The 27795-nt window shown below is 48.2% G+C and overlaps 1 protein-coding gene across 1 annotated transcript in view; it reads left to right on the forward strand.

Moving 5' to 3' along the window:
- Window positions 1-18876, forward strand: part of LOC139048826 (transcription factor Sox-10-like) — a 33109-nt gene extending 14233 nt beyond the window's left edge. The window contains exons 2-6 of the mRNA XM_070523667.1: window positions 8072-8290; window positions 10408-10661; window positions 11393-11560; window positions 12956-13151; window positions 15553-18876. Coding sequence (XP_070379768.1) covers window positions 8072-8290; window positions 10408-10661; window positions 11393-11560; window positions 12956-13151; window positions 15553-16009 — 1294 coding nt within the window. The 3' untranslated portion in view covers window positions 16010-18876. The remainder of the gene's footprint in view (window positions 1-8071; window positions 8291-10407; window positions 10662-11392; window positions 11561-12955; window positions 13152-15552) is intronic.
- Window positions 18877-27795: the final 8919 nt, after the last annotated feature.

Here is a 27795-nt window from a genome sequence, read left to right on the forward strand (position 1 = left end):
TGCCGTTTAGAAAACGAACAGCTTTCTATGGTTTTGTCACCCGTTTCTTTAGTCGAACCGAAGCGTTCGTAGCACGTGGTGTGGCCCGAGTGCTTTTTGGCCTCTGAAGGTTTAGATGCTGTGGCCGGTAGTGGGTGCTGTGCCACATTTCTCCGTAAAACAGCGACTGCACTTAGGCCACCCCATTTCGGTGCGACTGCATATGTTATTTTGCCTTCTCGTGCGCATGCTCTCTAATCGTATACTCTTATTTCACGTGTAATAAACATTTCGATGTCATATAGTACTTGGAAATCTATTTGTGACTATATACTACCACAGTTCCGTTGGCACTCGGTGGCCTCAGCTCCTGCGTAAACGCAGTTTCGTTCAGAAATTAAATAGCCTTAGTTTCATTTTATATAGAAAACTCTACGGGTTATCGCACACGAGTTCAGTATCGTCATATTCAGCAACGCCTTGGCGAGGGCTATTTGGCTCGTCTTCATTACAAAGCTGAAATAGCGCTGCTACTGAACAAGGACGCGCAGAGAAAGAACGACCACGGAAAAGGCGCCAACCGAATTTTGTTGCGTTCGAATCGGGAGTGTCAAAGTCGGAAAAAAAAATTCTATATGTGCGAAGTGTACGAAGCGGGTCACGTGGTTGAGATCAGTTGCACTATATATATATGTACAGTGAAACTGATCTCTACCGCGTGACCCGCTTCCTCACCTGCGGCAAGTTGTTCTTTTATCCACTTTCATTATTTCCCAATTTCTTTATTTCATTTAGTAAGTACTATTTCCCCTGTGTTATCGTTGGTGTCTTTGCTTGTTGGCATCTTAAGATATGATTACGTGCGTGTATATATATATATATATATATATATATATATATATATATATATATATATATATATATATATATATATATATATATATATATATATATATATATATATATATATATATATATATATATATATATATATATATATTAGTCATATCATAAGAAGCCAACAAACACTGACACCAAGGACAACATAGGGGAAATTACTTGTGCTTAATAAATGAAATAAAGAAACGATAGCTTAATGGAAATTATAGTAGATGGAAAAACAACTCGCCGCAGGTGGGAACCGAAACCACAACCTTCGCATTTCGCGAGGTGTGGTTTAATTTCCATTAATCTATCGTTTCTTTATTTCATTTATTAAGCACAAGTAATTTCCCCTATGTTGTCCTTGGTGTCAGTGTTTTTTGGCTTCTCATGATCTGACTAATAGAAATCGGGCTCCTTGGTTAACCCCCTTTCTTCTCGATCATATATATATATATATATATATATACAGTGCCACTGACTGTGGTCTGCTCCGGACTGCCGTCAGTCGAACTTCGCCTTCGCTCCTCGAAGAGGCAGGACGCGTGTCGAGTGAGCTCCTGGACAACACCTTGCAATGGGGTGAACGCGCTTCACACCATACATCCGGCACCTCACCGAGGTGCGGGTAACGAACGCATTTCTCTCCCATTTAGCCGCGAAATCACCCCTCAATCTTTTATTCGAAGAGCGCCTGTTACTTTTCTTTCTATTATACGTTCTGCCCAGAATGGGAATGCCGAACGCTGTTACACGGCAAATACTATACTCTATCTTGCAAAAAGCAAATTTCTTTTTCTGATAAAGCACACGCAGCACCCTGCAGAACATGTACAGTCGCGATCAATTTGAAAGTGATCGCTCGAGCAGCGACCAAAACTAGGAGTAGCGCCACGTTACGTCATCACCGTCGGTCGAGAGGGAAACATCAGATAGCTCCCCTCTCTCTCTTTTGGTGTTCCCCGAAAAGCTGTCACTCCGGTCACCGTTCACGGCATAACCTGCGAATTCATTTCGATTGCGTTATGAGCCTTTGCACAGAGGCGTCATTGTTAGCCAAGACATGCTTGAGGAAGCGGCGCACACAGATCATTGCCGTGAAAGGGAAACAAACACAAAAGCGTGGCGAGTTGGTCTCGGGGGTGATGGTTGCAGCCTGGAAGAGCATAATAGGGGAAGAAGGCAGCGCAATTTTTAATCTTCGCAGTTCCGAAATCGGCCGCTATGCTGCTTGGAAGGCCCGCCGGTCGATGCTCGCGCGTTCACCTTGTTTTTATCGCGACTGTACGATCGGCCGTCGGCGTGGTTGTGGTTTGTGGAAACGCCGGTTGGTGGAGAGGCGCCCGCCAACGGGAGGAGGAGAGCAGGGACGAGGACACGCGTGGAGTGGAGTTGGAGCGAATTGACCGCTTCACCCAAATATTACCTCCACGTATGTTCTACGAAATTGAGGCCACCTCCCGTATCGGAATCTTCTTACGGAAATAAACCCTCCAGTTGGCAACTGCACAGTGCTAGAGCATGCATCCCTCTCAGATGTAGCATAAGTAACGTGTTAGCTTTTTCTTTAATATCTTTTTTACAGGACTACGCGAAGTCACCGCGGCAATCCGCTGATCGTTTCTGTGAGTCCAATAAAACTGGGTTAGCCTCGACTCCTGTTTCTGCTCTCTCTTGCCCGTTCTATATATTGTATCTTAATTTCTATATCCAGCAGAACCTTCAGCAAGGCTCAGTGTTGTTCATTTGTTTAATACAGCCATGGATCACCTCAAGTATAGTCTCGTAAAAATAGACCAGCTGCTTGACTCACTGCACTTAGGCAAACTCAGTATCGGTCAAGGGAGGGCTGCATAGTCAGCCGCAAGATGCTATCCAACCGTGCAGGTCTCGGTATACAGTGCCGCGTCACCTCTTCACACTTACACACTCTCTCTCTCTCGCGCCATCTAAGTTACAGTAATTTGTCCAAAAAATGAAGTAATGTGCTGGTCTGGGTTGGTTGGTACGTCATCGGGAAGGAAACAAACATTGCTTGAACGGGACGAAGTGAGGAGACAGACAAGGGTTTTAGTTCAGCGCCTTGTCTGTCGTTCTCACTTCGTCCCGTCCATGCGCTGTTCGTTCTTGGTCCAAAAAGTTGCAGTTTTGCCGGAAAGGCGAAGCATCGATTGCGACAGCAAATTCGTAGACTGTTATGAAAAGTAAAAATAGTTCTTTTACCTGCCGTGTAAACTTGTAAATATTCGCTCACTAACTACACTAACAAGCATGGTGTCACGCGCGCACAAGCAAACAGTATTACACCCGCCGCTTCGCACCTCACGCCGTCTTTTCAACTCCTTAAGTTTGCAGCGCATACATATGGCTCCACAAACTCATTTAATAAATCTTTTTTACCTAGCTCCATTACATTGTGGAATGACTCACCCGATTCCATAGTTTCTGAAATAGAACCTAATAAATTCAGGCACTTATTAACAGCACATTTCAAGAGCTCAGTTATTTTGCCGTGTTTTTTGAATGTGTATGCGTGTTTTGTTTTGTTTCCAAGTTGTTCTTGAGCAGCTGTGTCTATCTTAGCGTTGATGCTACTAAATGATGTCAATGTTGAACATGAATCCTGCACTTTGTATTGCTTTTTGTTGTTACCGACCATTGCATATGTAACGACTGCTCCCCCCCCTTATGTAATGCCGTAAGCCAAGGGCCTTTAAGGGTAAATAAATGATGATGATGATGATGAACACATCTCACTCGATGACCGCGAAACTCGCTGTTCAAAACGCCGGAGTGAAGAGGCGTGGAAGCGGCAGCGAGAGAATCAACCTTCGCGCTGTCGTTCGCTTCAACGCCAACTAAGCGGCGAGAACACAGCGCACACGAGGCTATCAGCACTTGGCGCACTGTCCCTATCGCAGATCGCTTTCGACATAGGGGCCGCGCGGGTACGCCACGCGCAGCCGCCGCCGTAGTAGAACGCACCCCCCTCCCCCTCCCTCCACGGCACCCCAGTGCCTTACGTGCGATGGAAGACGGCGCGCTTAAAGCCCCTTAAACTTCGTACAGTAGTGACACTCTCCTCCTCCGCCTTCACTCCTCCTCGTTCCTCCTCTCTTTCACGCTCCCTCCTCGACCGTGGCGCCGCCTACAGTGCTCGAGCGTAGCAACGGCGCCAACCCACGCTCCTCGTCACTCCGTAGACGCTTCTCGAGCAAAAATGGCGCTGATGCGCGGCGCGAGAGCCCACGTGATGCTATTAGGCCAATAGCGACACGGCGTCGGCCTCGGCCAGAGCGCGCGAGGAGGAGGCGGCATTCTTCAAAGCGTGGCACTACTTTACGAAGTTTAAGGGGCTTTAGGCGCGCTACCCTCCCCACTTTCCTTTCCTGCACGTGCGAGACGGAGCCACCATCGTCGAGTCACCTTCGCACGCTTTCACGCGCGCATACCTCGTACGACGCGCGGCGACGATGTTATCGCGCTTAGACATTATACAGAACATCACGGCGACAGCGACGACGGAAACGCGCCTAGAGTGTGAATGCCTATCGCAATAAGAAAGAAGTGAGGGAACGGACAGCAACCATATTAGATGTGCCTCAAGTTTAAGAGAACATGACTGATTAAGTATATGACCTCTACATTTTAGAAGTCACTACATAATGCACGAACAACGGCACCACGTTGCATTGGGAAACATTGGGTCGCTTGCTCCCGAGTAATCACCAATCGTGAGCAGTGACATCAGAGAACACATCCTCGTCATAATGACGAAAAATCTGATCACATTCTGGTCAAATCTTATACGGCTTCCCTTATACATGCGAACCACGATAACGACGGGTTGCCGCCTCGAAGCCCAGCTAACCGTCAAAGTGAACCTATAGCTTATGGTTGGCCGAAGTAATGCTCCAAACCACGTGCTTTACTTGGAGGCACATATTAACACACTTGAAGAACGACGGCCCAGCCACTGCGGCTAGCTGCTATGTCTTCCGTCCGAAGCACACTCACCCACGTCGACCGAAATCCACAAGCTCGTCTTCTAGACGCCTTCGGTGCCATTGCTGCCCGGGATGGTGGCCATCGGCCATTCCTTTCCGACCAACATGGAGGACGATATACAAAGTCGGAGGCACGTAACCCGCTACCGCAGAGTCATCATTCACGCCAAACAAGCTGAACGCATTTCGACGGTTACGACATGCAGTCTCGCGGAATGATGTCAACGCTGCCTGGTTAAACAGTGACGGGAGCGGCCATTCTTGCCGCACCGTCAGATGCTATAGGTGCAGAGCTACAAGCGATTTGTCAAGCCATGTTATAGCAGCCAGAAATAGTCAGCTCGAACGTCGCGAGAATTACGCGAGATCGACACACACGCACATGATTGGCTACCGTCATCCACGAAGAAATGACATTACTGCGGAGCCAAGTAATTAAATTTTAAAAATTAAATTATTGGATTTTACGTGACAAAACCACGATCTGATCATGAGGCACGCCGTAGTGGGGGTTCCCGGATATTTGGACCACCTGAGATTCTTTAACGTGCAGCTAAATCTAAGTACACGGATGTTTTCGCCCCCGTCGAAACGCGCCCGCCGTGGCCGCGATTCGATCCCGCGACCTCGTGCTTAGCAACACAAGACCATAGCTACTGAGCAACCGCGGCGGGTGGAGCAAAGGAATTGAGCTGCACGTTCATTGGACCCTGAGCTTTGTGGGCGCAGGAGGGAATGAGCGAAAGGAACAGCTCGAGTGGGGAGTACTTTTACTCACGCACACTCATTACGCTTAAAAGAATAAGTTGAATGAAGCAACTGTTATAGAAGGGGATTTTCCATGCACTCCCTATAATTTTGAGAAATATTCTTGAAAATTGCTTAGTGTACAAGAACTGAAGGATGATCTTCAGAACCCTGTAACTCGGAAATAACAATAGGAAAAGGTACCGCTCTTCGGTGCGTTGCACTTGTTGGGAGCGGACACAATTAATGTCATATAGACCATCTTGAAATATACCACTAATTTACATGTAGGACTTTTGTAGATCACGGTCAAGCGCGCACAAACAAGGACAGAGAGTGGGGTGGACAACACAAGGTCATAATTCCGACTGATCGTGCATTTACAAAATTTCATCATATAACACTTTCCTTCATGACGTCACAAGATCGAAATGCCGACATCAGGTGGCCATGCTCAGAAACTTAGTTTCTTTGGACGACAGAAAAACAGGTGTGCTGACACACGACACACCCGCCTTACTAATGCGATCTGCTTCAATTACTTCCATAACATTCTGGTTCTTATTTTTGGTTGCGATCTTACACACGTCAAACAATGGTTTTCACGGCTCTTTGTTAATTATTCCACACTGATGATAATGCACGGAAAGATTGCCATCGCGGCAATTCCCCACCTTCCTCCTGTGTTCTAGAAGTATTTCATTCAGACACCTTCCAATCTGACCGATATAGCTGGAAACACACGATAAGGGAACTTCATATACCACGCCAGACACACATGTTACAAAAGGATAACGATGTTTGACAGTGCACGGCTCCTTCTTTTTCGGGAAAGCATTAGTCATTTGACAAAGTTTCCACAGCTTCGCAGCGGCGGAAAGCACTGTCGAGGTGGAGAGCAATATCAGAATAGTGCTTTCCGCCCCTGAGAATCTAGGGAAACTTTACCAAATGACTAATCCTTTCCAGAACAAGAAAGAGGAGGGTGTGTCGTGTGTCAGCGCACCTTTGGTTTTTCTGTCGTCCAAAGGAACTAAGTTTCTGAGCATGGCCACCTGATGTCTGCATTTCGGTCTTGTGACGTCAGGAATGATGCAATTTTGTAAATACACGATCATTTGGAAGTAAGCGCTTGTGTTGTCTATACTCCTCACTCTGTCCCTGTTTGTGTGCGCTTGACCGCGATCCGCTATGTTTAACAAACTCGCCCAAAAGTCGGTTCTCTTTTAGATTTTTGTGAAGCCCTTGTAAATATTGTAACGATTTCACCTACAGTGCAAGCTGATGTACGGCATCTGTATGCTTTACGTACTCTATAACAGATGCCGTTTACCAGATGCCGTCCTCAGTTCGATATCTGCCTTTCGTTGCCTAATTATGAATGTGTAAACTTTGTTATTCAGTTCTTTTTACTATACGGCGCTCTTTATGTCCTCATTTTTTCCGCTGTCCATGTTTTCTTTGCGCTTTGCCTTCCTTAAGATGCCGCCCTATCAACTATAGCTTGGATACAGACCCTAGTTCAGTTCTCTTTCTTCTAAATTTACTAGTTTTCGAAAATATTTTGTAAAACATCCGAGGCCTTGAAATGAAAATTTCTCTTACGACAATCAGTAGAATTCAAATTTCTCTCCCAAATGCACCATACGCATTGTTTAAGACCACAGCCTTTTTCTTATATACAGGCGTTTGCACTTTATGCCATGCGTATCATGATCTTTGAAAAGATTCACGCCTACAAGCAGCGGTAATAGCATGCGGCAAGAATTATGGCGAGTCTTGGCGTTCCTGTATGTATGCATGAGGGTGCACGTGAGTAGCCTTTGTATGCGTGCGAGTTTGCGAGTGCGGTACCTCGAATTCTGTGCTCTCCCTGTGAGATACAAAATGGGATCGTACGAACATTTGCTGAATAAACGAAATATAAGATCCTTACAAGTATAGGACCCCACTTGTCTGCTTCCCACCAGCGCCAGCGTGGAAGCGCTATTGCGCTCACCTATCATGGCTTCCATCCTGTTTCAAGCCTATACGACTTCACAAACACGAATTCGACAGCATGTCGAAAAATTCTGATAAAGAAAAAAAAAATGCGTTCCACGACGTTTTCCGTGTTACCACTGCAAGACTGGCCATTCTGACCAGTAAACGTTCCGTTTTACTAAAATATACTGAACAAAGGAAAGAAACAGTGACAACGATAAAAATTTGTTGTCGGTCGGAAATGCTGTACAGCAGAAACACTGGGTTTTCCAATGTTCGTTTACAATTAACTTTGTTCTTCTCTCTTTCACTTCCCCATCCTCTCTCACGTGTAGCCTTGCAGGTTGGGCAGTGTGTGGTTAATCTAAATGCCTTTACCATCCCTCCATCCCTCTCTCTCTTGTGTTGACTCTACTTCCTCATAGAAATATTGACAGCGGTATTACGCTTCGTTATCTTGCCCCCTGCGGCAGGGTCCTCGGGGATGACGAGAAACGACCGTTCATGGAGGAGGCCGAGCGGCTTCGATGCAAGCACAAAAAGGACCACCCGGACTACAAGTACCAACCGCGCCGCCGGAAACCGCTGAAGGGATTCGAACCGCCACCCCCGCAAGCGCCGCAGCAACAACAGCAGGGACAACAGAGGTCCAAAGGGCGATCCTCGTCAGCTTCGCAGGCGTCATCGTCCAGGTGAGAGAGGACAGCCGCATTTTTAACGCGATAGCGTTAAGGAGCTCGTGTCGCAGAAAAGCCGGTGTCGTCGGCGTCGGTGTCGGCGTCGGCGGCGTTGGCCATGAGCGATAAATCCCAGCAGGCCCTTCATGAATAAAAAACAACTTGCAAGATGGGCTGGGTGGGAATCGAACCAGGGTCTCCGGAGTGTGAGACGGAGGCGCTACCACTGAGCCACGAGTTCCATGCTTCAAAGCGGTACAAACGCGCCTCTAGTGAACGCGGTGTTGCCTTAGAAACGAGCTCTTCTAAGGCTCAGGCGTGCGTCGCCTGCTCAGGCGCACATTTCGTTGCCGCGCCGAACGCTGCGTTGCTCGACGCTCACCGCGTCCGATGCGGGGCGCGTAGTCGCTGCGCCGAAGCCCATTGTCTCACATCTCTTGGCGGGTCGATGGGAACGCTGTCGCGTTCCACTCTTGAAGGCGAAGCTTAAGCGTCCTCCAGTTTTCTTTTTCTTCTTTGATATGGTTACAGACAGGAATATTGTGCATCAAAACTACCGCTGTTCTCAAAAGGCATCGTCATTCACGAAGTATACTCCTAACTCACATGTTAATGGCGCTGCATCTGTGTCGACTCGGCGCAGGCTTGGCCAATCGCGTGAGATGAAATTGAACACAAATTGAACGTTTCGAACAACGATATCCTATCGTTCCCCTGAATTCCCGAAACGCATCTAAGAACTTTTTGTGAGCGAAATTTATTTGAGCGACGTGGTAACACATATGCGCCAAGACATGTGTTTGCATTAAAACTCCAATAAAGTCAACATAATAACAGTGCACTAAGGATATCATACTATGACACGCTATCATAATACCGCATGTGCCCCTATAATCTCATGCTCGTCGGAACATTTCGACTACTGTAATGTGCCATAAGTTAATTTGTCGAAGGCTGACAAGTCAACATGTGCCACAAATGCAAAAGTCACGAAGCCAAAAAAAAAAGTCGAATTAAATCAGGCTACGGTGTCTTCGTAAAACGCAGAGTCAAGGTCGCGCCTGGTTTGGCTGGGCAAGACGAAGCATCCGGCGGGCAAAGTTGGGTGAATTAGATCATCCAATGCATGGGCTCATGCAGGCGGAGCGCGTTGTCTATCGCAGCGCAAGTGGCCGATAAGAAAACTAACAGATTCATGCTTCAGTGGGGTGGTTGTAATGCGATAACGTGAGATCCTATCACGCGATCATTATCCTTCGACATCCGCGCGACTTCTCTATAACTTAGGGTCGTCTCTGAGTCATCACATTATAATCTATGCACTGCGAATATCTACATTTGGCCTACATAACGCTATCGCTGTGAAACGCTTCCGAAGATACACATTCGGTATCAATCCGGATACGCTGGTAATGAAATCAAGGTCGACCTATCCAGGCGTTTGATTACGCTGCCCTGTGCGATCGGCCCGCGTTGTCAATGTGTGGCACAACGTTGCCGACCCACCTCTGACCTGCACGATGCTATGGCGTCAACGACAAAAATGTACCCGGTGGCCGGAGAAAATTGTCGCACGACTAGCCATTTTCGTTTTCTTCCTGTTGAGCTGCAGCACAACTTGCCACCACGTACCTGCATAGGACGGAAAACTAATAAGTCGTCTTCGCCCACACTAGCTCAGGTCGAGACCAACCCACGAGTTTGAGTTCGAGTGAGCCTTGCAGGATTATAACTCTCGTTAAGTCGGAGCCAGCCCTTCCGAGTATGATTTTCCGTGAGCTTGAAGCGTCTAAGTGGCTCAGTATAATTTTCGCATTCCATAAAGCAAATAACTCAAGTGCGGAACAATGGGAGGGTCTGCTCACCAGCAGCGAGCTCGCAGCCCAACGGGCAATTGTGCAGCACGCCTGCGACGCAGCAAGACTCAGCGGTGCCCTGGAATAGGGGCGCCGACCTTGTGAAGCGGCCAGGACTCAAAACATGAAGACACCGGCACACCGCCAATCTCTCTGAGATATAGAGAAATAAAGTTTTTCCATTCCATTCGGTCAGTCTTGAGTCGAAGTGAATCCTAAGCAAAACATTACATTTTTGTGAGTTGCCAACCTGCACGCATGCCGGTAACTGCGCAGGGCAAGCAGCCAATCCCAGCAGAGCCAGCAGCAGCAGCAGCAACAATCGCAGCGGGCGAATTCCGGGCCCGACGGATCCGCATCGTCCGTGGAACTGTGTGTCCCATCCTCGCTGGCCGACCAGCAACACCAACACCACCAACAGCAGCAGCAGCAGCATCAGGTGGACATGATATGCGCCACAACCGGTGGCCTGCAGCCGGTCATGCTCAACTCGGCTCCATGCCCACCCGCCACGTCGCCCTACAACCGAGGTATGAGTCGCTGTCACAACTTACGTTGGTCGAAGGTCGACTGCAACAAAATTTTGGAACACGTGATGGGCCGATAGTTTAGGTAATGCAGATATAAAAAAGCGGCCTCAGTGCGAAATTCAAAGCCTTTAAATGCCGAGCCGATTCGTCGCAAAAGGTTTTCAAAAGAATAGACGTTTTTGATTACGAAACTAAAGGAAACGCCGCCTTTGCCACTGGCCGGAAGTGACGCACAGCTCGGAACGATGAAAACCGCCGTGACACCTGGGCATGGCCATAAATGTATGCAGCGCCGTTCTGCACCAGTGAATTGAGCTTTTTACAAAGAATTATTAGAGGCAGCTCTACCGCTACAACGTTTCAGCTGCCATATGATAATAATAATTATTGCAAGAATTTCTCTCATCTTCGCGATAAGTGAGTTTAGACAAGCTGCTCGTGTGCATTTTCTTGAACACGAATAATTTGCGAAAGTCGCAAAGTATTTTGACGCCAGAAGTATGGAGCTTAGCCGAACTCATGTACTATACCTATCGTTCCCGCGCTGGCTGAAGCACCGTGCTTGTCGCAGCTCCTGTAGACACTGGAGCTAGAGTTCCATCGACATAATTTCGTAGGCAGTTCTACAGTCCCACAAACATGTTCAGAGATACGATGCGTGAACAGGGAATGTATTCTGCTCTTATTGATTATTGATTGATTGATTCAACTGCTCCCTTGTCTCAACGCAGGCCAGTGTGCTTCCCCACCGACGCCTCCAACGACACCGCAGCACGTGGCAATGGCCGCCGCTGCCACGGGTCGCTTCCTGGGTGCCACGACGGCGGCCACGTTGGCTCACGACGCACTCAGCTCAGTGACGCAGACTGGGGGCATCGACTGCGCGCCTCAGCTACGAGGTGAGCGTTGTGGCGGCCACGAAACGTCAGCATTTCTTGGTATCTTCTTTTTTTTCGCACAGAATGCGCTTTGTCATTGTGCTCTGAAAATTTGCAAATATTGCGACAGCCCCCGATATACGTCCATGGCGTTTTCCTGTTCACGTCTGTCAATCCCACTCGGGTAACACGTTACCTGACTTGGGTAACAGCCGGAGTGACGTCCCACTTTCTACCTGTCCAGTCCCTTCCGTGTTTCTTTTTTTTCACTGCGATCTTTTCCGTTTTTTTTCCTTACGCACTGGAACATGTCATTGTCCAAAATTATTAACTAGTCCAGCTTTCTGCCTTAACTGATGTCCATCTGCTTAAACTTCGGAAAAGAGTAAACCTCTATATGTGCAAGTAAGAAGAGTGAGAATTGACGAAGATAGGAATTGGCGCGACGCAACCATGAATAAAGATAAATGCGGGCGCATATAATAACACCGAAATTGCATCACAATCCCTCGTTGTAGCAAAAGAAGAACGATATCTTGATTGCCGGCCTTGTATTACTCAGATGGGTCTGAGAAACTTCTACGTCAGCTTCCTCAGACGTCATTTTAGCGACCGTGTCACTTTACGCAATTCTAGGAACTGTGCCAACCATCTTCGCCGCCCTGCATGATAACCTCTACTAAAATTGAATGCTGGGTGGCAATGAATTATTCTTAACCAGTTTATACTGCTATCACTGCTTTAACGTGGTACCCAGACATGAACTAGGACGTCAATAGCTGTATAAGTGTCGAATGCAAATTGTATAGCGTAATCTGAAAGCACTGCCAGATACACAGTACACGCGCAGATGCCAGTGCAAGCAAACTTTTCGTACGTACGCTGTCATGGCGAAGCCGTTTCTAAATCTCCTTACTCTAGGCGTATGAAACTCTATGCCAGGAATGAATGCATTTGTTGCACAGATATTTGTGCATCTGCGCACATTATTTGTGCATCTGTGCATTTGTTGCACAAGATGCACAGATATCCTCACAGCATCTTTGAAATCATGCACGAGAAGGCTCCATCGGTGTTTTTGCTGCTCCCTGCTACACTATTGGCTTCCCATGATGAATATTGATAGCACCCCCCCATCCACATTTTCCTCCTTTTATCCTCTTTCAAAACGTGATTGACCACGGCCATGTTATGGAAAGAAAAGTCGATGAGCGTTCCCCAACAACTTCTCCGCAATGTTTAAAGAAGGCAAACTAACTAAACAACAGCCCTCCTGCGACTCTGTATTAGCTGGAACTTACCTCTCCTGTGTGGGCAGCGTTTCCCGCTTCAGATAGCTGGACCGGTTCCTTGAGAAATTTGTCGGTCTACCTGCACGCCGTCTCGCGCGCAAGAATAAACTTCAAGTATGCGCAGGTCACGAAGGTGGCGCCACCAGTCGTTCTCTGGCCACGTGCAAGTACGGCGGTGGGGTAGACGCCACGGGCACGGCCGCCCAGGCGTCAGCTCACGCCGTAGCCATGACGACCGTCGACTCGTACGTCCACTTGGGGCTCAACCCGGCCGGTGGGGGACAGTACGGACCTTGTCCCGGACCCTGGAATGCACACAGGTGAGATGCGCCAGTCGTTGTCGAACAAGGATTTCCTTCTTGAGTTCCGCCATACTAGAGGAAATGCTCCGCGCGTAAGCCCATTATCCATTCACAAGTGCATCATGTGCCGAAAATCCAGCATAATCTGCTAAAGTTGCTCTTATGTAAGGTCCCGTATGATATACGAACTGTGTTAGACAGGTATTTTGTAGGATATATTGCATCTTCACTTGGATATCTGCACAGCACACAAAGGAATTGGCAAAAAAAAATCTCTGCCTCTATCAAAATTCTTATACTTGTAATCGCAAAAGGAAGCAGATGTAGCATTAAAGAAGTAGGACAGAACCAAAACACGGCAAAGCACGAATGATGAGATTTCTGAATGTATATCATCAGAATGTTGAACTTGCCCTCATCGTTGGGCCAAGGTATATGTAAACTGGTAGCGAAGGTTCCATAGAAGCTAGCCCATATGTGAAGAACATGGGGCCCGTTGCAACCGTCGCCATCTGGGTATCGTGCGGACAACTAACAGCAAGCAAAAAAAAATTTTAATGTGACGTCGCAACCGGAAAAGGCAGTGACGTCAAGATCTTACGCTGCTCGGCGCGAATGTTTGAATTTCTTTAGCGTCCGACATTACGGCCGCTACGACAGCAGTCAATTTTTCTTTCGAGGCTGAGCGACTCGTCTCAGCTGAAACACCAGCGTGTCTTATAACTATTAGGAGTGACGTATGTCTTAATGTGAACGTAGTTAGGCTGTTATTGACGGCAATAGCTCCAGTAGCTTCCTTTAGGTGAGCGAATAGGATGTAAATAAATGGCACTGCCAAAGAGCTTTCAAAATCATATTCACTTTTATTCGTCTTGAATAATGCACCCAATATAACTGACCAAACAAAACATGCTTCAATGATCAAAAAGTACTATTACCAGCACACAGGCGTAACGCATACCAACCTACGCGAATCCTTTTCACAGAATCATTCGTAATTCCTTGCGACACCATGTATTCATGTCCAACAATTATCAGACAACATTACCCCACATTATCATTTAGAAAACATTCCACTTACTAGTTTTGCTGCCCGTCTGGCACTCAGAGTCTGTTTTACGTAGAGTAAGCGAACATAACGCGACGTTTGTTCGCGGGGCGTTCCGCATTTATCGTCAGGACGAGACAAGCGTGTCGGGAACCACGTCGTGAACATGCACGATAACAAAAAAAACCTGCACTCACACCTTTCGCCAACGGATGCAGTGAGCTTGGTTAAGCAGAGTTGGAAGTGAAGCGCACGCCACTCTTTGAAGAAACACGCAAGGAAATCTTTTATAGTAACTCGGACGAAACCGCCGCGTTCAGGTGAGCAACGCCATTCCGCACGACATAGCAGCTGGCTTGCACAGCCTTGCCAAGTCTTGCGCCAGAATCACTGGTTGGTAGGGGTCGCCAAGAAAGTAGTAATAAATTGTGAAATAGAAAAAAAATGAACATTTCTTCTTCTAGTACAGGGAAAACATGTGAAGCGGAAAAGTTACTCGTATGTCAGTATTGTGATTAGAGAAAAGACGGGGAATGCGGGAGATGTAAATTCAAGACGACGAGCAAAACGTGAACAAGGTGAATGCCGGAGCTAACGTTTCGAAAAGTGGACTTATCTTCTTCAAGGTCTTGAAAAAGACAAGTCAAGTATTCTGATTAAGAATATTAGAGCACTTTCTTACACATAGCTTTTCTAGTTTCAGTGTTTGTACCCCCCCCCCTTCCTAGTCACGTTTCAATCGTGCACCACTAACTGATATCCTTGGCTATAGGTTTTGGCCCGCTTTTCGTTTCAAGTTTCGCGGCCTGTTTAGATGGACCTTGGTCGTGCATCCCTCTTTCTATGTCATCATCATCCCTCATCACACATTTGTGTCCCCGTTCCCCCTCCCCCTGTGCAGAGCAGCGGGCTAGAGCGCGTTAGCTCAGGCCGACTTCTCTGCCTTCCTTCAAATAAATTCTCTATCTCTCACGTCATGTCAGTAAGGATTAACACTCGCGATGGTTATACACACATTTCTGGCAAAGAACAGCACGCTTTGCTTCCCTTGACAGCAGTTCTCGGAAGTGCGATCACAAGCTGGTTCAACTTTCTGGTTTTCCTCTCCTTTAGCTAGGTATTACACGCAGTATCAAAAGTTTAGAAGGCAAATGATCAGTTTGCGTTTGACAGCTGCTGTCGGAAAGCAGCTGACTCATGCTTTTCCTTTAGTTGGACCCACGCACATTCCTTCTTTTCCCCTGTCCTTCCAGTACCGAGTAAACCAAAGAAACAGTCACATTGCTTAATCTCTGTGCCTTTTATTTGCTTTTTTCTTTCCTTTTTTCTCAGCCGTTTTGACGACACGCACTAATCTTGCTCTTCGTGCAGGTTTGCCGACCAGTTCGGCCAAGACCGGTTCCGCATGGGCTCCTGCTTCGGCCGCGAGGACCACCCACTGGACGGCTCGGCCGGTCCCATGGCCGCGGCGGCGGTCGACCGCTCGCACCCGGCCAACTCCGGCGCCATGTCGACCAACGCGGGCGTCGTGGACCACCACCACCTGTACCGGAACCACAACTACGGCACCGCGGCTGCGGCCGCCGCTGCGGCCGACTTCCGGAGGTCGGCGCCCGCCGGCTTCGTCGACGCCGACGGGTACTGTTCCACCCGCGGCGTTCTGGGCGTCCAGAACTGTCCGGTCTTCACGCACGTTGTGCAGACCACGGCCCAGGACCAAGGACTGTTCGGCACGGACGGCAGGTCGCAGATGATGGACGCTTCCTCCGGCGCTTGTGCGTACGGGACGGCGCAGGCTCTGGCCGGACACTTCCTGTCGCCCCGGTAGCGTCGTAAAAAATGTGTGGTGCCTGTGCTTACGGGCGCAGCCACGCCGTGCACGAGTGATGTGTTCTGATCTGTGTACAGTGAAATGAGTTCACGACGAATGCTTGCGCTCTTTACCAAGGGGAGGCGACGATGTGCTGGAGTTCCGGACGGTCCGAACACCTGGACCAGAGTAGCCCGGGTGGAAGCCGACTGCGGCTTTTCTTCTACGGCGCGTAGCCCTTGAAGTGTTGAAGAAGACTTCAGTCGTGGTCGGATGCATGGTGATAAACTAGGAGAGCACCCTGGCGTTAAAGAGCTCCACTTGAAGGCTATCAGAGTGTACCACTGTTTCAACTGAGGTGTACGCAGTGCAACAACTACGGCGGCAAGTGAACACCGTGAACGCCACCTGGACAATGTCATGCGGTGTGCCTTCTCGAAAATCGGCGTGCAAGTCGTTGCCGTGGATTTCAAACTGCGCTTGTCTCTACGTTCTACTCCAAGAAAGTTCGTTACGACGTTCTGTAGTCGGCGCAAGGCATCGGCTCTTCAAGTCCTTATGACCTATCATCAGTACATCCTGCTTCCAGATGATGAAGTTTGGCGGCGGCTTGTAATGGGGCTTCAGCAAAGTCGTCCGGGAATAACATGCAACTCGACGTAAAATGCAACGCCTTAGGACGTCGGCAGTACAGTGCAACATTTCAGCCGTCTTAAGAAATCTGGACAATTGTGTTGAACAATGACGGCGAGCATGGACACGTGTCGAAGGCATCGTGAAGTGACATTTACAAGTGCTTCGAGGGACAGCAATGTTGTTCTTTGATACTACGTAGAAGGCACAAATCCAGACAGCTGTGCAGCACGCTGTGAACAACCTTGAGGTGGCGATTTACTCCCGTAGTGTTCGAAGAATCGCATGAACGATGTGCGCAGACAAGCAGGTCACCTACTTCAAGCTAAGCTTCGATGGTGGGGTCAGACCCTACGGTTGACCGTATAACATTACTGTGTGTGTCGTTTACGAGTTTAACGTCAAGTCACAGTGCAGTGTTCTCGCTCGATGGTGGGCTAATCAAGGAAACGCTGGACTCTACATCTCCACCGGTACCCTTATAACGAAAAGTTTACAAGAACTCACAGCCCCTGCTACGTTTACAAGCACAGTGAGTGGTGCCGTATCACTATCACATGTAGCGCCCTGAGCCCAGCTTATGTGACAACTCACAGAAGGCTCCACCGGTAGTGCTTCTGCCCACATGCGCTCCATTTACTTGCCGACAATCTCACAAACGACTGTTTGTGCCTATAGTGCGCCAATAATGATATACTGTTCTTCAGTATTGTTCCTCTCTAGTATGGACTGCGAGCTTCTGTAAACTAGGAATCTTGAGTGCCTGCAAACTGGGCTACTTCAAGCGACGCTCAGTGCCTTGTTCCCACATTACTCTTCACTGAACTTTTCCGTTCAAACTGTGTTTCAGGGCTGGCCGCATGTTCCGGCCGCAAGAATAACGCAGTGAACTCGTCTTGCGTCTACCATAGATGGCTCTACATTTGCGTGAATGACGTAATAATGTACGGTGCGACGTAATGGACACCCGAGAAACATGCTGCTGAGTGCCACAACGTGAGAATGCTGTTTGCAATCAATGTTCCTTCGCTAGTATTGCGCGTAATGCGACTGCTGGTGCCTGTGACGCGGTTAGTTACAGATTATTACAGGGAACGGTCTCTGCTGTTATCAAGCGTTAAACGCGCTATTTCGGTGTGTTCTGAGGTCCGTTGAGCGAAAGAATGGCTGGTGCGCAAACAAAGTCTGGCTCAACGTGACCTTCCAATTGTATTGCCGCGAGAGAGGGAGAAGTTGTCGAGTGATAACGCCGGAATACGGGGACGAAGTGTCGTCGCATTCGAATGTCTACTCACTGCAAATAAGTGTACATATGATGCTCCGCGACCTTAGAGATGGACTCAGACCTCTCTTTAGTCACTTGTAAATTTGAGATTCCGAAAGCCTTCCCGAAAAAACTGTGCATAATCCCCGTATTGTTTTTATGCTTCGATGCAAACGCAAACCTCTTGGCATGAGTAGTGGAGTATCTCATAAGCGTACCGTATGAGACGTCTATACTGCGACACGCATGAATAGGACTGTGAGTGCTCTGTGCAAACGACGACTACAAGACACCTTACAACCAAGACGTATCACCACGTATGCTAGCTGGTCATGCACTGCCAATGACTAATCGTAACACGTGTAATCTGATCTCTATTCTGTGCCTTATGAATAGATGCTATCTTTTTGCACCTGACCCTCAGCAGCCTTGACATGGTCTATGCAATGACTTGCGTTATCATACACTGCTTATCCTTGGATTAAGTGGCAAAGGGTAGTTGGGCTACGTTTGCGTAGACATCTCGAAGTCGTTGTGAGGCAGATTAGCAGAGACGGATATCATCGGTTGACGTAAGTGTGGGCTCACATGACATGGCGTGGTTCTTCGACGTGCATCCCGTTCTCTCTACGTCTCGCTCGCTTCCTGGAAGGACAGCGAGCACATTTTCTTTAACGCACAAAAGTATGAAAAGAAGATGCCTACAGATTGAGAACTTTGAAAGACTCTGTGGTGTGCAACATATGCTGAACGTTCTGTGAGCGACTCAGTACGGTGTTTTTGGTGTGCCGTCTGCTGAAACCAAAGATTCACTTTAGAATTCTGTTTTCGTTCCTTTGCTTTTATTTCTTTTTTTGGCAACAGCCTCCGTTACTGGACTATTGTGAAGCACTGTTGACTGCGCAGCGGCGATCTCTCCTTCTGTTTCCCTCCAATAAACAGCGCCATACGACATCGCCACAGTTCATTAAAGCCCTGGTGAAATATGTGTACGTGCTGTCGTGACTCTCTGCTACTTCAAAGATGTAAAACGACATTGAGACTGATTTTTTTATATATATATATGCGCTATAGAAGCTATGCTCGTCTACCACAGTGAAGACGACCATCTTATTTTCGTTTGTCTACTTCGTGTAGAAATAACTGGTTTCACCGACTACGGTGAACTGGACAAGAACACACCAGGTATAGGGCGGTCGTCGGGTATGTAGAAAAGAGAAATGTGGTCATATAAAAGGTGCCTAATTTAATGTAGAAATATGGGAGAAAAATATACATGATAGCATTTTAAAGGCTTGTATAATTGTGTTACAGTAGAGAGAGAATAGTGTGAGTTAGATACAGAAGTTGTGACTTCATTTTTCTCTATGACTTACGAAACTTCCTTTCTTTATGGCATAGTAATGCATGCAGACAAAATCGAACTATGCCACAAACAGACTGACCTTGGCTGTTTTTCTTGTTTTCTTTCGGTCGAAGTGGTTCTACATTTACCAATTTAAATATTTAAATATACATATTGTCGGATAATAGTGACAGCGCTTGGAGTTGCGGAGCTTGCAGTAAAGACGAAGCACCTCTACCAGATTTCGCGTAGTGGTGACGGTGAGGAACCACAGTGGCACAACAGCGAGTAACGAAACTATGTTTATTGGGCGAACTTCTACCCCTTCCCCCCTAAAAAAAACAAAGAAAAACAAGTAACTGCAAGTTACACTTAAGCCCAACGATAACGGTAAGCAGTCGACGATCATCGAAGTATACTTCGATGTACCAAGGGTGTTAGCTATTTCTACATGACTCGCAGGAGATTCCAGGGTAATAACTGGTGTAAAGCGCTAGTATCTCTTTGATTCCATCGCTCAGAAGACAACCCCAAAGCTTCTACCTGCCGAACGTAAGAGCAGCGTGGAACTTGACTTTCAAATTTGAAGCTTCCTTATACCGGTGTCACGCGTACACTTGTGATCGCGATCGGGGCCAATTCGGATCTGGATCGGGTGTTGCTGCATGGTCATTTGCGATCGCGATCCTGAGGAATCCGTATCTGTGTGATCGCGATTCTCGGATCGCGATCGCAGGCTAACGTCTGCGTCCTCAAGAGGAGTATTGTGAAAACGTTAAAAGCAAAAAGTGAAGTCAGCTCAATAAGAAACGTTTAACAATTTTTTAGCAGCAACGAAAGGCTGTAAAATTGAACTATTGCGCAAATTTAAACACAACTTGCAAATCTGAATTTGTAGCTAATAGGTTACAACATGGCCACAATTAGTACATGACCGGGGTAGTTGGAGAAGTATGGGAGAGGCCTTTGCCCTGCAGTGGGCGTAACTAGGCTGATGATGATGATGATGATGATGTTATGCAGTTCTGAGAGTTTCTGACGATCAGCAGACGTAATAACTGGTCCCAGATCGTTGGACCGTGTAACAGTGACCATTGTTGATCGCGATCGAGAAATTCGATCCGGATCAGCCCCGATCCCGATCAGAAGTGTACGTGTGACATCGGTATTAAACAGGCTGACATCTAATTTTTATTGTACCCGTCTCTTCCTTTTTTTTTGCGCAACGGAAAGCTAACAGCTCTGAGTGTCCGATCATAAAGCGGTAACGCGGAAAATAACGTGGAACACGCTTTTTTAGCAGTCTTTTCCGATCTGCATTGAGAATGTAGCCGTGCTCAACAACATCCACGAAACACTGATTAGGGAGCGCGATAGCGATTATATGCCGGTATCGGTGAGAAACGACAAGTGCGGTCCTGGCTGTAAAAAAGTGATGTTTTGTTCATCAAGCCCACCCTTCCTGCAGTTCATGTTTTCCGATGCGTTGAATTATTTTTACAATAACAATTGGTGTGCGAATCTTACGCCCCTGCGACGACTGCTTCCGAGTAACACAAACCGATCTCGAAGGACATGCTTTTGTCGGCTGTATGCGCCAGGCTTTTATTCTTTTAGCCAAGCCAAGCTAAGTGGTAGGATATGCCAGCAGTGCTATTATTGTAGTGCTGGCACCCATTCACGGCGCAAGTCGTCCACGGCATTATTTATCTCACAGAGACTACAGAACTCGGGCTACTAACTCGACAACTCGCGGGCGTAAAACAGCCCTCATGTGAACGTTGAACATTTCTGCCCGCTCAGCCTTTCCACTTGTTACCGCGAAGGCAGCACCACTCGTCAACGTCCACTTTTTTTTTTACACTTCGTAATACGCGCAGAATAAAGCGCAAGCGCCTAATAAGTACTGCAGTTTTAAACAATAAATATGCGGTACCTAATAACAACCGGCTTGTACTACTCCGAAGTGCCAATGCTTCAGTTCGCGTCACTTACCGGTATTTTTTCGACGTTCTGTACCAATTTAAAACTGTGATTCACTTAAATCGCGAAGAACGTACTCGATTGTATCACTATAAACAGTGTTGCTTTAGTTGCATCAACATCGCACAACACGTCCTGGCCGGTTGTCAGTCCTTTTAAACCATTTTCTAAATCCAATTTTAGTTTTTTGTACCCAATGATTAGCCGCAAGTGAGGAGAAAAATTCGTGCTTTTCTAGCTCGGTGACTCGTTTTGAAGGCTGAGCACTGCTCAACTCCGAGGGAAAGATTTCGACAACTGATGCGAGCGAAGTAACGGAGTGCCGCCTGCGAGATTTTAGCGATCTGATTTTCTCTGTACAGTTCCCGCGCTGCTACACAGAATACTGGGTGGCTGTGTATCCTGTGAGCTGCTACGTAAACAACGTGGCTTTGTCACCCCGTGGTCGCTGTTGGCATTGTCATTGTCAATGCTTTCGACGATTTTTTTTCCCACCAACCACTTCATTTTCGGCGCATCCTTCATTGTGGGTATGTGTCACGTACGTTCTAGGGTTATCATCGTCATTGTCTTGTGCACCTGATCTGTGCCACCGACGCTGTTTCCGCGTGCTCGACAACAAATAATTTCACGTGAACACACCTCCATCAAGTCGAGAACAATTTACATGCAGTGCACTTAATATGACCCTCGCCCACTGCAGAGTCGCTATTTCTGGCCTCCAAAAACACATACATAGACGCCACTATTCTCAGCCTGTGCGCAGCGCAATGCATTGCACTAATTGCCCAAGGTTGCTATCGCACGATAACTCTACGGTTAGCGTGCCCGACTGTCAAATCGACATTGTTTTACTGGCGTGGGCTCAAATAGCGGTTGTGGCGCAGTTCTGTTTTAATGCGACTAGCATTATTAGCCTACTTCAGGAGCTTTGAGCCTATCTATGCTTTTACGACCGCCCAGTGATCGAAGTTTTCCACCAGCCTTGATCACCGAGTATGTCCTTGCTGTCGCGATGCCACCGTAGTCATTCCATCCTCGCCATTCGCAATTCGTCAAATGATATCGTCATGCCTTCAACGCCAACCCAGCGGCCCAAGTTGTCTAATTGCTCCGACCACTACTTATGTGTTTGTGTGCGCGGTCACGGCGCCGTAGTGGTCGTTGCATTGCCGTCACTCCAGCGTTGTCATCTTATTCTCGTTCTGAAATCATCGTCACACCCTTTTCGTCCTACAGTGGTCACGCATTCATTGTCACACCGTCGACGTGATGCCAGCGAGGTATAGTTTCATCGGCGTCTTTACAGCCTCATAATCCGACCCTCGTCATGCTGTCGCATCTTCACACCATCGATGGCATACAGTCGTAGTGCATTCATGATGCAAACGTCGTTGTGACGCCATTGTGATAGTTCCATCATGGTCATTTTAGCTTAGCGATGCGACTCTCGTGGTGTAGTCGTCGTGCACGCCATTGTCTTTGCGCCATCGTTGTCCTACGTACAGTCTTTCCGATGCTGTCGCCGTCAAGCCACATGACCACAATGAGATGACCACTTCGTGGTCATCTCATTTTTCGCATACCGTGGTCATGCCATCGTGGCCATTGCGCCGGCGTCATACAGTCTTCGTCCTGCATTTTGTGTCATACCATCCTCATCAAGCCGTCGGGATAGTTTAACCACCGGCAGTATAAGTTTGTCATTCGACTCTCATCGTGGCATCGTTCGTCACAGAGTTGTCATATAACCAAAGTCGTCGTGTCGTCGCTGTCACGTTGTTGTTTTACCATCCCTTCAGAAACGCCACCCAAATCTCATCGTGCGGTCGTCATTATACCGCCTTCGATAGTTCCATCGACGTCCCTCATTCTTCGTCATCCTAACGCAGTCACGCTGCCTTCATTCAATAGCGATTACGACCTCCCGCCTTAGTGGCCGCGCCATGGTCGTCTCTACAGTTTCGTCATCCGGTTGACGTCATACTATCGTCGCCACAAAATTGTCGCCATACACTCGCCGTCGTCCCAATTTCCTAATGCCACCATCATTACAGCATCATCTCTGCTTCACAACCGTCATCCCGTTGCGGTCATGCCATCGACATCCAACCGCCATTGTCGTTCCACGGCATCATCGCTTCTTCGTCATTCCATCGTCATCGTTCCGTCGTCGTCATGGCGTGGTTCGCACTGCCGACCTTGTGAAGCGAGCGTAATAGCAAAGTCGGCCAACATTTGAGGCAGTGTTTGTCGCATATCGGCGAGGCGATGCGATTCTCAGAATGACCACGACTTACTTTAAGTAAGCGCGACTTGAGCATTGCGGTGTGTCGCCGCGTTGCTTGAATGCTAATTGCACTACAGTCGACAGTCATCGTGAGATGGATTCTGCTGTAGTTTTTTTTTCTCGACGCTTTCGATCCATTTCTCACATTTAATGAAATTACTAAACGTTACCGACTTGGCAGGAGAGTTTATCCTCTTCCTCACCCGAAGCTCAGTAGAAGTCACGCAGCTACTCTTAGAATGTTGCAGACTGGATCTTTCCTGCCGCGGCGCTTCCTTAGTAGGACATACTCGGATGTGGACCCTGGTTGTCCCGACTATAGTGAAACCTTTTGCTCTATGGTTCACATGCTCTAGTGATGTACCGCGTTGCCTAACGACCTTCTCTCCAGCGAAGCCGAATGGGAGGAAACCATCAGAAACACGGTACTTCGAAAGCAAGCACAGGCTATCCAGAGGACCCAGGAGAGGGCGGAGCGTCACGGCATTCTGTCCTCTACGTGGGAGCGGTCCGTGGTTACAACGGCCTCCCGTTAGGGGGTCCTGAAAGAAGCTCCTCAGGATCAAATAAAGTTCATTGTCTGTCTGTCGATGCTGTGGCAATGACGAAGCTGGGACTTACGAGGTGGTCTGACGATGATAACAATAATTGTCGTCTGTCATCTATGACGACAAGAAAGAAAGATTAAATCGGAATATGCGTGTTAACCCTTCACCACAGAATACGCGCAAGTGCACCCGGAAACCGGAACCGGAAGTGAAACTTAACGCAATGCTATTTACCCCTGCGGCTTTCGTGAATGCCACGTCACGACTGCTGCGCATACGCCTATCATTCCCAACGAACACCAGTGGCCAGACGAGCGCTAGAAGAAATGTCCCTCGTCCCTTATGTTGGCGTTATGTAGTGTTCCTCCTTTGGCGCTCCTTGATCCTCCTTGGACGTGATAACGGCGTGCACCAAATATACCGTGACGTGGAAAGTCTACCTTCTTTTTCTTGCTTTAGGCGATGTACGACTGAAAAACCTCCTCAATTAGAAAACAACGCTGTCATCCTCGATAGGTAATGCGAAAATTCCTTACAACTACGAGCGTGAGTCTCAATAGTTTTGCTTGAGGGGCTGCTTGTTGCAATGGCCACGGAGTAAACAACTGAAAGTGATTTATTTTTCGGATAGAAGGCCCTTCTGCACGTGTACTGCGATAAACATCTGCGTAGGTATGCTACCTTGACGGCTAGTTCGTTTATTACGCCTCAGCAATGTTTGGTGCGGAGTCTGTAGATCCGCTTTTCACCACAGCTGTCCTCTGACAACTGCCACACATACAACAGCATTTCCGGCTTCAGGTTGCAACAAAAAAGTAAAACAAGGTTTCTAACAGGACTTTGCGCAGTGAAAGGACACGCATACGTTCAGTAGAAAATTAAGCCTGGCGAGCGCATAAATCATAGACAAGCCTGAGCGCAGTCACTTGTTAGCTTTATACCGTATTAATCCAAATGCAGACCAACACTATCCTTTCTTTAAAAAAATACCGAACGATAAATTGGTAGTCGACCTAGATCTCGGAATGTGGTTTGGCCCCAACAGTCAGGCAACTAAGGTGGATTCCCACGACGGCCCAAATTCCGCGGACGAGCCTTAATTGTGGTCATGTGCCACGCAATCAACGCCGCACACGATGACAAAGCAAATATAAGCTGGTGGTGGTGTTACAATCCGCAGTGGGCACAGTAACGTAATGCTCGTTCGCGGAATATGGTCCGTCGTGTGAATCCAGCTTAACGCGTCACTTCTTCGCGCCTTTGGTTAGGAGTTGCCTTCACAAAGGCATACTCTACATTAATTGGAATGACTGACAGCGCAGCATGCGAGGTCTGTGGCACCGAAGAAAACATCGACCACCTGCTGTGCCACTGTCCACGATACACCCCTGAGAGACAAGAACTTGCCAAAGCTTTTCAAAAACTGGACAATCGGCCGCTTTCTGTGCAGGTGCTGTTGGAACACCACCCCCATCGCCCGTCGTCCCATAAAGCGGTGAAGGCACTTTTGCGCTACTTAAGGACGACGGGTTTGTGCGACCATTTGTGACTATTAATGCAATTTCTGTAAGGCCACACACGTCAGCGAACTCACCGCAATTTCCTTCTTTCCTTCTCTCCTCTCTTTTCCTGTTATCTTTGTTTTCCCCTTTCCCATTCCCCCGGTGTAGGGTAGCAAACCGGACGTTACTCTGGTTAACCTCCCTGCCTTCTCCTTATCTCTTTCCCTCCCTGCAACATAGCTTCCGAGACCTGGCGGCGCACCCCCTGCGATCTCGCAGGCCAAGACTGCAGGTTACGGTTTTGTGTACGCCATTTTGACGTTCGAGGCATCACTCGGAACAAGTTCAGACGTACGTCTAACTTGGACATGCTTTCGACATGCCTGTACTTTTCGCTTAGTCAGCTAGCGAACTAGATTGCGGCTGCATGGAGTGGAATTCACGCCAAGATATTCGTGCGAGTGTTCTCCCTTTGGAGCAATTTCGAACGCGCAACAGACGCAAGCGAGGACAGTGCACTGTGGGAAGAAATAACTGACAACGTGGTGTAGCGGCTGGGTTCTCCAAGATGTCGAATCTACTTTGAGGAGTAAGTGAACGTGGGGATATCCGGGACGCTTTACAAACAAGATTATATTTACATATGTTCAAGGAAATTCAAAGTAGTACAGAAAAAGTTGATGATGAAGTTGGATAGTGGCCCATCACTCCCGCCATCCGTCGCTCCTTTCATGCCCTGCGTGGTCATTGTTCAGTCACTTCCCCCAATCCGGCGTCAGGAGACAGATCACATCAGGTCCCACCAAACCGGAGCTCGGTTTCCCTTTCCCTCCGAAGGGAGCGATGGGGGCGAAATCCGAAAACACCCACGTGCTTAGATTTAGGTGCACGTTAAAGAACTCCAGGAGGTCGAAATTTCCGGAGTCCTCCACCCCGGCGTGCCTCATAATCAAAAAGTGGTTTTGGCACCTAAAACCCCACAATTTATATTTTTTTCCCGAAGGGAGCTTTGTCGGAAACGCACGCACATCACTGGACACAAACAGGGAAAGGGGGGAACGTACACTGACTCCGAGTGTACAGCGACTCCGTCCCCGGCGTGGACATGCCAATTTCGGCGGCTGTCAGGTGATGGACCATATCCTTGCTAATTGCCCAAACCTCTCCTGTCCGAGGTACTGCCGTCTTGGCCATAAATCATCCGTTTCAAGAACCGTTTTGATGAGGCCGCCACGCCATTCCCCGTAATCGCGCTAGCCGTGACCGGAGGTTGTCGCCGGGTGAACGGCCAACCACAACCCGTCCACCGCCAGGAAAAGCGCTTGAAAGGGTGCAGCTCATCGGTGCCCCTTAAAGAGGCCTTGGCCGCTCAGCAGTGGCGTAGCAACAGGGGGGGCCGGGGGGCCGTGGGCCCCGGGTGCACGGTGCCAGTAAGGGGGGGTGTCATATACGTCTGAAGACACCCTCACATCGTCGATATCCTCGCCTTCCTCGACTACAGCCGGGGGGGGGGGGGGAGGTGACAGAAGAGCTAAGGGCCCCGGGTGCCAGACGACCTAGCTACGCCACTGCCGCTCAGCAGGCTCAGCTCCGGCTCGAAGTCCCGGGCTCACCAGGAGGATCGAACGGCCAATCACAACATAGGAGAGCTTGGGACGAGCCTCAATAACACAGGGAAACGTCCGCTTCCTTTTGCAGTCAAATATATGTTGTTGTTGTTGTTGTTGTTGTTGTTGTGGTTGTTGTTTGGCATATATTCGAGGAAACTCCTTGTTTTTTCAATTTTCTTACCTTCCCCATTTCGGGGGTTGGCCCGCAATCGCACGCAGCCTGAGATGCGAGCAAACGCGGTATGTTTTACGGCGCTACAGTTCTCACGGGCGCAAATGCGTCGCTCCTCAACCGGCTGCGCTGCCTGTTCATTCTTGTCGCTAACGCCCATCGAACGTCGAGCGCCCATGCATCACCAAGTTTATAAATTTCGCTAAAAAACAAGAACACGTGTAACGACGCCCTATATTGCCGGCGTACAACGCGCCACACCTGTCCTCAACGTGCGTTTGAACGCGGGATCCGTGTGTAAATCCGGATTCAAGATGAAAAAAAAAGAAATAAATAAAGAGACCATGCGGTTCTCGCAAAGCTCTCTATCCTCTCGTCATCATATCCGCTTAGAACCGAGTCCATATCGAGTATTAAAGGGCTTGCCAGTGTCGTCTGGTCTCGTGTCTGGAGACTA

The sequence above is a fragment of the Dermacentor albipictus genome, chromosome 8 (assembly GCF_038994185.2).
Source record: "Dermacentor albipictus isolate Rhodes 1998 colony chromosome 8, USDA_Dalb.pri_finalv2, whole genome shotgun sequence".
Taxonomy (NCBI): domain Eukaryota; kingdom Metazoa; phylum Arthropoda; class Arachnida; order Ixodida; family Ixodidae; genus Dermacentor; species Dermacentor albipictus.